Source organism: Vulpes lagopus, chromosome 3 (genome assembly GCF_018345385.1).
Source record: "Vulpes lagopus strain Blue_001 chromosome 3, ASM1834538v1, whole genome shotgun sequence".
NCBI lineage: Eukaryota > Metazoa > Chordata > Mammalia > Carnivora > Canidae > Vulpes > Vulpes lagopus.
Window position 1 is genome coordinate 64,786,507 of NC_054826.1, and position 11,687 is coordinate 64,798,193.

The 11,687-nt window shown below is 35.6% G+C and overlaps 1 protein-coding gene across 3 annotated transcripts in view; it reads left to right on the forward strand.

Moving 5' to 3' along the window:
* Positions 1–11,263, forward strand: part of P4HA1 (prolyl 4-hydroxylase subunit alpha 1) — a 77,067-nt gene extending 65,804 nt beyond the window's left edge. For all 3 annotated transcript variants that reach the window (XM_041748182.1, XM_041748181.1, XM_041748180.1), the window contains 5 exons: positions 828–881; positions 3,986–4,051; positions 7,313–7,381; positions 8,287–8,383; positions 9,670–11,263. In XM_041748182.1, the coding sequence (XP_041604116.1) occupies positions 828–881; positions 3,986–4,051; positions 7,313–7,381; positions 8,287–8,383; positions 9,670–9,740 (357 nt within the window). In that variant the 3' untranslated portion in view covers positions 9,741–11,263. The remainder of the gene's footprint in view (positions 1–827; positions 882–3,985; positions 4,052–7,312; positions 7,382–8,286; positions 8,384–9,669) is intronic.
* Positions 11,264–11,687: the final 424 nt, after the last annotated feature.

Consider the following 11,687-nt stretch of genomic DNA (forward strand, 5'->3'; position numbering starts at 1 on the left):
ACTTCCTTTTTTACTGTAGGGTAAAAAAATAGGAGATTTTATTAAAATAGATTGGGGGACACCTGGGTGGCTCAGTGGTTGAGCATCTGCCTTCGGCTCAGGGCGTAATCCCGGGATCTAGGATCGAGTCCCACATTGGGCTCCCATCATGGAGCCTGCTTCTCCCTCTCTGTCTCTCATGAATAAATAAATAAAACCTTAAAAAAATAGATTTAGGAGTTTCCCAGCATTTGAGAATTTGGAAAACACAAGGCGTGATTTAAATTCCAAAGAAAAGTGTTTAGTAACTGATAATAGAAATCTCAAAACGCTAATTCTGGGAAATTTTAATTCTAAACATTTTAATTTTAGAATTCTAGCTCAGGGGCAGCCCGGGTGGCTCAACAGTTTAGTGCTGCCTTCAGCCCAGGGTCTGATCCTGGAGACCTGGGATCAAGTCCCACATCAGGCTGCCTGCATGGAGCCTGCTTTTCCCTCTGCCTGTGTCTCTGCCTGTCACTCTCTCTCTCCGTGTGTCTCTCATAAATAAATAAATAAACTCTTAAAAAAAAATAAAATTCTAGGTCAGATTTAAGTCATGTATTAGAGGAAAACATGTACCCAAACATTTGCTAAAGAAAAGCATATTAACTAACGTTCTAAAACATAGTATAGTAGCTATCCTTAGTTTTTTATCCTTGGTTTCTTAGGAACTATCATTGATTTAAACTGCTTTGCCTTTAATTTCTCTAGGAGTAGATCACCATGATAAAATAGGACTTATGTATTTTTTGAATAGTACTCTTGATTTTTTTTTTTTTGATGCATGCTTTGTTCCTCTCCTTCAGGTAGCCAATTATGGAGTTGGAGGACAGTATGAACCCCACTTTGATTTTGCACGGGTAAGTAACAACAAAAAAAGAATATAGGAGTTCTACTGAAACTCAGGCATGACATGTTAATTCTGTTCTTTTAGTATTAAAAATATATAGCCTGTTTGCAAATTTTTAGAAGCACAGTGGAATAGATGATACCCTATAAAACCTTTTTAGCAGTAAAAAAAAAAAAACCCTAGACACACAGTAAAAAAAAATATGATACTTTTAAATGCATTGCTGAGCCTGGAAGGAAGTAAAGGCAGTTCCCAGAGGCAAAATGAACAAAGAAAACCTAGAAACTAAAATTAGAGTGAAGGCAGGGTGGTGGTGCAAAAAAGCTGAAGCTAAAGGCTTGTGCCTCCAGGAATCTAGAGCTTTGAGGACTGACTGCTCTGTGAGAGGACCTACCACTGTGCATCTACTGAACCTGAGAGACACACATATAAAACCTGAATCTCCAAAAGGGTTACGCCTTCAAAGAGAGAATAGCATCGAAAATAATCTGCTCTGAGTCAGGAGTCTTAAGGAGAGTTGCCTGTCATCAACTTGGTGGGGATGTAATGTGTATGAGAGACTCTTCCAGGAGTTTGAAAGCATATGCCTGCTCCCACATTAACCTTGGATTTGAATTTTCACTACCCTAGAAGAGGAGAAGTTAAAGTTTTCCAGTTAGATAGTGCTCCTTGGTACCTATCCTTGGCAGAAAAAAACTCTTGTCCTCGTTGTAAACAGGCATCCTCATTCTAGCACCTCAGGAATTCTAAAGATTAAAGTCAGCCAAATATGAACTCCTTAAAAAAGAAATTACTAACTGGTGATAAAACGCCATTGGTGAAACTGAAGTAACCAACCGATTTAGATGCTCCCCAGGATGTTAGGTACTTGAATTATCAGATACAGAATATAAAATAACTGTGTAATATTCTTTAAAATTAGAGGATAAAAATTAATAAACTTTCAAAATGACTTAACATTTGAAAAACAAGCTCTAGGTAGAAAAAAGTAATTGTTGAAATCTAAAGTTTGATGGATAGGGGCACCTCGGTGGCTCAGTGGTTAAAGCATCTGCCTTCAGCTCAGGGCATGATCCTGGGGTCCTGGGATTGAGTTCCGCATCAGGCTCCCTACAGGGAGTCTGTTTCTCTCTCTGCCTTTGTCTCTGCCTCTCTCTCTGTATCTCTCATGAATAAATAAATAAAATCTTTAAGAAAAAAATAAGATAAAGTTTGGTGGGTAATTTAAAACAGAGACAGTTGAAGTGAATTAGCAAATTAGCTGATAAATCTGAATTAAAAGAATACACAGAGACAGGAAGACAAAAAAGATGTAGAGAGAGACACACTGGAAAATAAATAATATTAAAGCAGTTTGCTAAAAAGCTGTCCTTTACCAAGTTATAAATTATATATTACTAAATCTCAATGAATTAAGCTTTATCATAATTACATCAATTCTAAGAACTGTCTCAGGTATTTTAATAACCTTCTTGATCTACTACCATTGTAAAATAATGGTATATTCTTTTAAAAGAAAACACAGCCTATATTGTGTTATACATAGCCTTTGACCAGCCTAAGTACCAAAATCCTAGAATCTTTTTCTATGTAGGCCAGCAAAGTGTATATTTTTAGTTTCTTTCCCTTCTATTTTCAATTATTGAAAAATGTCTGAGTCTTAGATGATGTGAAAGCATACAATTCAAGCCCTGCCATTAGTGCAACTAAATTTTTTCTTAGTTTTTTATTTTGAAATAATTACAAATTCCTAGGAAGTTGCAAAGAAATGTACACGGAGGTCTCATGAACCCTTCCTTCAGCCTCCCCCAACATTAACATCTTGCATTATCATGGCACACTATCAAAATGAAGAATGAGGGGTGCCTGGGTGGCTTAGTTGGTTAAGCGTCTGCCTTCAGCTCAGGTCATGCATGATCTCAGGGTCTTGGGATTGAGCCCCCTGTTGGGCTCCCTGCTCAGCAGGGAGTCTGGTTCTCCCTCTCCCTCAGTCCCTCCCCCTACTTGCGTGCACTCTCTCATTCTCTGTCAAATCTTAACAAAAAACAAACAAAAAACCTAAGAGGCAATGAAACATGCCACCAAGTTTATTCATATTTTCACCAGTTATATTTACACTAATTTATGTGTGTGCCTATTCTAATTTTATTACATGTGTAGCTTTGTGAAACTACCACCACAGTTAAGTTGCACCATCACTGCCAGACTCCTTTATAGTATGCTCTGTAGCTGCATATACCCTTCTGCTTCCCATGCCTAACTGCTGGTAACCACCAAACTAACCTGTTCTCTATAATTGTCATTTCACAAACATTATATAACTGTTAAATGCAGTATGTATTCTTTTGAGATCTTCTCTTTTCACTGAGCATAATTCCTTTGAGGTTCATGTTCTTTCAGAATGTATCAATAGTCTTTCTTTTTATTGCTAAGTATTATTTCATGGTTATGGATGCACCTCAATTTGTTTAATCATTCATCCTTTGAAGGATGTTAGGGTAGTTTTCAGTTTAGGGCTATCACAAATAAAGATGTGTGTAAATTTCTGTGTGAAAAATCCATTTTCATTTTTCTGGGATAACTGCCAAGAGACTGTATTGTATTTTAATTTAGATTTAAATAGCCAGATGTGAATTCTCCAGCCAGATTAAAGTGCTGACTGTCCAAAAGAATGACAAGCATAGTAGCAGTAAACATTTGAATGGATCATGAGTTCAAAGTAAATCTCAAGGTAAATTTTTTACTCACAGAGAATAGAGTTCATGAATGTAGCTAAGAGGCTATCATGTCTTGTTCTGTTTTGTTTGGTTTGGAAGTGAAGCTATAGGCATTAATTTTATTAATCTGTGGATAGTAGATACTGGTTTTCATTATTTAGGCTAATGAATCTGGGTTTTTTTCCCCTGCAGTGGTCTTATCAAAAGTATTCATGTACAAGCTGAATTGACATCCAAGTATTTGAGTGCCTCCTATACAGTGTGCAGTACACACTATTTGAACTTTTTAGGATTGTTTTTGGCATATCCTTTTAGCATATTACTGGTGTTTATTTGCCACTAGGTAATTTGCATTACTGAATTTTATACCATTGAATTTGTTGTGTTTCATTCACAGAAAGATGAACCAGATGCTTTCAAAGAGCTGGGGACAGGAAACAGAATTGCTACATGGTTGTTTTATGTAAGTTACAGCTAAAATTTTTTTGTAAGTTGGGATTTTATTACATGACATTTATTTTGATGTGTTCAGATGTTTGTTTTCCTTAGCTCTTATTTAACATCATAAAGTTTTTACAACTGAGTAAATAGAGGGGATTTTTGCATTTGTAACTTCTTAAAATTGTAATATGAAAACCTTAATGCTAAAATTACTAACAGTCTCTACTTGGAGACGATCATTACTGATATTTTGGAGTATAGACTGTTAATATGTGTACATAGGCATCTCTGTATATATTTGCACTCATTTTAACAAACTTTGAAATTTTTGTTGATATAAATCAGAAAAGTATACAAATCATAAGTACTATAACTTGATAAATTTTCACAAAGTGAACACATCTGGTGTAAGCAGCAGCCAGATTGAGAGCATATTATAGCATCCTGGAAGCCCAATTATGAATAAACATATTCACATTATTTATTGAAGTTTCAAAACAATATGATATTTTTTAATTTTTCCTATATGTTTTTAAGTATTTAAACAATTTAAACTTTGAGCACAATAATTTATCATAGTTGTGAGGTTGAGTGGGCTTCACTCCTGATTCTTGCTCTGGATCTTTAATGCATCTGTGGTGAGATGATGACTCACTGGGGTCATTTTAAAGGCTGGGATTGAAACTGGATTTGGCCCAGAACACCTGCATGTGGTCTGGGCTTCCTCCCAGCATGGTGACTGGATTACAAGAACTCATACCCACAAAAAGCAAGGCTGAAATGCATAACATTTTTATTACCTATCCTCTGAAATCAAATAATGTCACTTCTCTTGCATTTTATTAACCAAGGCAATTACAAAGATCTGCCATGATTCAGGAGGAGGGGACATAGACCCTGCCACTTGATAAGAGTGTTAGTGTGGGATGCATGGGTGGCTCAGGGCATGATCCTGGAGTCCCGGGATCAAGTCCCACATCAGGTTTTCTGCATGGAGCTTGCTTCTCCCTCTGTCTGTGTCTCTGCCTCTGTGTGTGTGTGTCTCATGAATAAATAAATATTTTTTTTTAAAAAAGTATTAGTGTAACAGGAAAAAGAACACGTGGGACAGGACATTATTGGTATATATTATATTTGGAAAATATAATCTCCTACAATGTTGTAACCTTTGTTACCTTAAAAAGATGTATTTTATATCTAGACTTAAATTTTGCTTATTTCATCACACTTTCCACCCCCTACCCCATTTGAATTATATGAAAATGGCATCTCTTTTTATTTTTCTCAAACCCTACCAGAATCTGTGTACCTCTTCTGTCTCTTTTCCTCTCTTTATTGATCCCTGCTGCCTTCCCTGTCTTTTACAAAACCTCTATCCTCCAATCCTCTCTCCCTCCTTCCAGCCTACTTTATCATTCTCCCTCCCTCCTACAACTTCATCTGTTTCCAAAAAGATTTAAGATCCCATAAAAAAAGGATTTAAGTACTGTAATAAAAAGGACTCAAAGAGAAGACCAGAGAATCTGATACATTATATAAAATTCATACAGTGAAATCTTGAATACTTTCTAGAGGTGAGCTCTCCATAATTGTACCAATATATATCCTGCCTTTAAGTGTGATGTTTGTCTGACTTCGATCTGTACATCTTTTACTTATTAAATTGGCAGTTATGGTAGCTTTAATTTGCATTTCTCTCATTAGAAAGGTGATGTTTAAAAGACATTCAGTGGGTTTTTTCGCTTTTATGAATATTGATGCTATATTATTTGGTCTAATATCTGTAAATATTAGCTTTGACCATTTGATTATGTTAGATTATCAATTTTTATGTTCTCCTCTAATTCTGTAGCATTTTGATTAGTAATTCATACCCCCCTTGTTTAAATACTATTGCCAAGTGGGCCATTTAGCACAACTTTTTCATTTCTCCAAAGTTAGTTTTTTCACTACTTAAAGAGCTGATAACTCTTTGCTACTGATGTATTTATCATAGTAAAATATTTTTCTTTATCCCACTTAATGCTTTTATTTTTATTTAAACAATGCCTGGTATTAAGATCAAACTCTGTTTTCTTTGGTATAACATTTGCTTGGCAATATTTTTGTTTTCAGTGTTTATAAGTCCCTGTTTTAGATGTGACTCTTGGATATAGCATAGTTGGTTTTACTTTGTGATACAATCTTTATGGCCTAGGTTTCCTTTGTCTCATTTTGTCCGTGTACTTCCTCAATCTAGAAGATTTGTGTTTTTATTCTAGGTTACATTTAAAAACTTTTTTTAGATCTTAATTCCAGTATAGTTTAACATACAGTGTGATATTAGTTTCAGGTGTACAGTTTAGTGATTCACCACTTCCTTATATTACCCAGTACTCATCACAAGTGCCCTCCTTAATCTCCTCTTCCCCACCTCTGGTAACCATCAGTTTGTTCTCTATAGTTAAAAATTCTGTTTCTTGGTTTCTTTCTTATGTTCCACATGTGAGTGAAATCATATGGTACTTTCTCTGACTTAGCATAAAACTCTCTACTTCTGTCCACATTGCAAATGGCAAGATTGCATTCTTTTTTATGGCTGGATAATATTCCATTGTGCATATATACCACATCTTCTTTATCCATTCATCTTTCTTGTTTATTTATTCATAAACAACTCAGAGACATAGGCAGAGGGAGAATTGGCTCCCCAATGTGGGACTCAATACCAGAATCATGACCTGAGCCAAAGGCAGACACTCAACCACTGACCCACCCAGGCATCCCTGTCCATCTTTTAATGGATACTTGGGTTGCTTCCATAATTTAGCTATTGAAAGTAATGCTGCAGCAAACACAGGGGTACATACATCCTTTTGAATTAGCGTTTTCATATTCTAATACCTAATACCTAGGAACACCTACTGTAACTACACTAAAGCTAAGCAATGAACAAATGAGAAGTCCTGGCCCCATGGAGAGGATATTCTAAGTGCAATAAATGCATAATTATACCCCTGTATTACTTGATTTATTGGTTTTAAATAATCTCTTTTTACGTCTGGCTATAAAATATAAATGATACCCATATCTCCCTTCCTATCATTTCTTTACTTCTTTTAAGTATATAAACCTAAGCAGCATCTTGTTTTTGTAAAAAATTGAGTAGCATGCACAAACCTTCCTATGTTAAGTAGAAGTCCAGATGTTCTCATATTCTCTGCAGTATCCTTTCTCCCTCACAATGGCACATTTAACTTTATTATGCCAGTGCTTCTGATAATCGTTTCTGGAATTCTTACAGATGAGTGATGTGTCAGCAGGAGGAGCCACTGTTTTTCCTGAAGTAGGAGCAAGTGTTTGGCCCAAAAAGGTAAACTTGATTCCTTTGTTATTTTAATTTTGTGAGTCTATTTTTTCCCTAAGGAAGAGATGCACCCTTTATTTCATGGCCTAATTAATGAATTACATTTTTTAAAGATAGAGATAATGTAGTCCTTATGTATACTAGATAAAATTTTGAGTATTTTTATGGCACAATTTACCATGATTATCTAGAAGTAGTGAACAGCCAAGGATTAGTACTTAAAAGTTTTCATTTCTGAAATGGGTTCCATATGATGTTTATCCCTCCATCTTGCTATTGTAAGGTTTGTTAGCTTTGTTTTGGCAAATACTCTTTTGTCAAGCAGCTTTGTGTTCTCAGCATTTTCATATGTTCACCAAAATTTTGTAAATGATTTACTCATATTTTTATTTTTATTTTTTAAATTTATTTATGATAGTGAGAGAGAGAGAGAGAGAGAGATAAGAGAGACACAGGCCAAGGGAGAAGCAGGCTCCATGCGCCGGGAGCCCGACGTGGGTTTCTTTTTTTTTTTTTTTTTAATTTTTTATTTTATTTTATTTATGATAGGCACACAGTGAGAGAGAGAGAGAGGCAGAGACATAGGCAGAGGGAGAAGCAGGCTCCATGCACCAGGAGCCCGACGTGGGATTCGATCCCGGGTCTCCAGGATCGCGCCCTGGGCCAAAGGCAGGCGCTAAACCGCTGCGCCACCCAGGGATCCCCCCGACGTGGGTTTCGATCCCGGGTCTCCAGGATTGCGCCCTGGGCCAAAGGCAGGTGCCAAACCACTGCGCCACCCAGGGATCCCAGATTTACTCATATTTTTAGAATTTTATTAGGAAGATAATGCTTCCACAGGAAAATTAAATTATTGCAAAAAATGTAACCTGATATGTTATGTAGAGGTAATTTTGTATTATTCTCCATAGGGTACAGCTGTTTTCTGGTATAATCTGTTTGCCAGTGGAGAAGGAGATTATAGTACACGGCATGCAGCCTGTCCAGTGCTGGTTGGAAACAAATGGGGTAAATATTTCCTATATTTCAGTCTTATTTTGAAATTAATGTCTGTATCTTAAAAAGAAAAGAGAACTCCTAACATTGAAAGGGATTCAGCCAAGTCAGTTTTTGATCTTGAAATTTGCTTTCAAAGATCAGAATTCTGATGACAGTTTTTAACTTGAATTCCCACTTGAATAAGACACTATCTATCCCTCAAGAAGTTTGCAGTTATTCTGATTGAGACATGCTAATGGATAAATAGAATATAGTATAGTGCATTACTAATACAGAGATGTAAACAGAAGATGGTAACTTATTATATTGGGGCTCTAAAGCTTAATTTTAAAACTTGGTCTTGAAGCTAGAGCAGTATGTTTTCCAGGAATGTTAGGGACCAGGACTCAGGAGGCTAGAGAGATATTCAAGGTCATGCTAGTGCATGACCAGCCACATTAAAAAGATATAGAACCAGATGGTTTTAAATAGAGGCTAAATAATATATAAATCCATTTCAATATGTATTACTAGCCACATTTCAGGTACTTAGTAGCCACGTGTCTAGTCTAGTGGCTACCATATCTGACATAGCAGGACTAAGGACTGACACCTGATTATTAGGATTTTAAAAATCTCCCCTAATGATTAGAATGCTTGAGAATCACTGGACTAAAAGAGAGTAGTGAAGGGGAGATCATTTAGAAAGTTCTTTTCCCTTGTCTAAGTGGGCAAGGATGAAAGCCTGGACTAAGGCCCAGCGAAAGGGTTGAAGAGTAAAGAGGCTGAAGAGATATATAAGAAAAAGTGACAGGGTAATTATGGGTCCTAGTTTAGATATTTTATACACGTTGATGCCACTGATTGATCTGTAGGATATAGGAGGAGTAGACAATTCCATCTGGTGTATGTTGTAAAGGAGTATCTCAGAATCAAGGAAACTTAATTATGAGCACATAATAGTAGTGATTGGTTGTAGAGTTGTTCCTGGAGAGTGGAGGCTTTGTGTTCATTTTTAAAATGTCTCTATCAGAGATTGTATTTTGCAAACAGGAAAAATAATGTTCTGTCTGTACCTACATCTTAATTCCAATTGCGTTTCATTTCAAGCCTTTCATTGAACATCAGAAACTTTAGGAAATGCACAAAAACTCTCAAATGTGTGTTCCAATTTTCAGTGGAGCTCTTCATCTGCCTTCATCTTACTTGGTCTTGAACTTTTAGCTCATTTAGAAACTTTGATACAGATCTAGCTCCTGCAAGTTCATTAAACTAATTAGATAGTAAAGAATATTAATTGTTTTTTCCTCTCACAGTATCCAATAAGTGGCTCCATGAACGTGGACAAGAGTTTCGAAGACCATGCACCTTATCAGAATTGGAATGACAAATAAGCTTCCCTTCTTCTCCTGTACTCTAATGTGTCTGATATGCACATTTCCCAGTCTTAACTTTCCAGAGTTTACAATTGACTAACACTCCATGATTGATTTCAGTCATGAACCTCATCTGATGTTTCATCTGTGGACAATCACTAACTTTGTGGGGGTTTTTTCTTTTAAAAGTAACACTAAATCACCGTATTGTACATATAAACCTTTAAAGTTCAGTTGGTATCACAGAGGATAAAGCAAGGTAGACCTTAAAAGTGAGGGATTTTTACACTTTTATCTTAAAGGACTTCTCGGATAAAGAAAACAGTTTAAGCATCTGATTATAGTATCTCACTATATCTCAGTAGGGAGTAGCTAGAATGGGCCATCTGATTAAGGAACAGAAGCCTCACACTATGTACCTAGGTATTAGGTTTACCTAGTCTTACCTTTCCGGATCTACCTGAAGACTAGGAATAAACTAGGCCTCTAATCAGGGTTCCACTTGATGTTTGCCCCATATGCTATTCTGAGTTGATTGTGGTAAATTAAGTCTGTTTAAGTTAAAATACTTTGATTAAAGAATTTTTAAATACAGATCCCTGTATAACAGTGGGTCTTCTTAACTAAAATGATCATTAGTCTCTTGCCCCCTTTTTTTAAATAACTGATGAGTTTGTCCATAAAATTTACTGTTTTTCTTAGTGCTAATACCTTGCCTCTTTTTCCTGCTACAGCAGGTGGTGATATTGGCATTCTGATAAAATATTGTGCCTTAGGAGACTGGAAATTTTAAAATGTACAAGTCCTTTTAATGATGAGGGAATTGATAAAAATTTTCTAAAAAGCCAAAATGTTTTTTTCAATTCTGAAATGTGTTGTGACAACAATGACCTATTTATGATCTTAAATCTTTTTTTAAAAATGTTTCTGTTTTCTGTGTGGTATTTTTCATATCTGAATGTGAATGCATGCTATAGTGACACAGATGATTCTATTGATGTTACTTTTTTTTTTTTTTTAAGGCATAGGACTTAGGTTTATCCCCTTGGTTTTCATTCACTCTAATGTCACACTCTTATGGTAGAAAATTTAGGCTCTCTGAACTTTCAGATGTTTATTCAAAATAGGTTTCCTTCAAAAGGAACTACAACTTTACTATGGTTATGGAGCTATTACAATAATGGTACTTAAGCTTTCTCTTTTTCAAAAATATGGAGTAATATAAAGCTGTGACCCTAATGAAGTATACTAAGTTTATACAAGGGCTCTTTATCTTTTATGCACTCTTTAAATATTTAATTTGGGTAAGAAAGTGTTATTACTTTTACCAACTTAAAAAAAAATCAGTGAAATTCCTTTCTCCCAAATACCCTTTGTTTCACCATAACTATTTTGGTAAAAAATATTGAAAATAAGCTTCAGTACTTTAATCTACTTAAATTTTGTGACCATAGAGGATTTAAAAAAAAAATCCTGTTAGAAGCAATGTAAATGTGAGGGGATAGAAATAAAATGGTGGTTCAGTGAATGGAAACTAACCTTTATTACCTTACGTGATTTAGCAAGTAGAATAAAAATAATATATATTTCAGAAGGAAATGACATTCTTACAAATTTCCTCATTATATTCAACCCAAACTCTCCATGGGGATCAGTAAACTCTTTTCAGTATTATATCTTACAGAACGTTCCCAAGTTTCATTACCAACTATTTTTCATTCCAAATGAAAAGGAGGAAAAACAAAATCCTGTCAAAAGCTTTGAGCCCAGTGGTCATTGCAATCTTTTTTTTTTTTTTTTTCTAAAGGTGAACATTAAAATAAATGAGGGCTACATACCAGCCCTGGATGCCTTGGGGGCACAGAAAAAAACTGGTTTAAAAGAGAAACTAGAATAGAAAGGAACTCTGCCAAAGGATAGGGGAGCTGTTAGAACTCTCTGGGTTGGAGGGGCTAGTA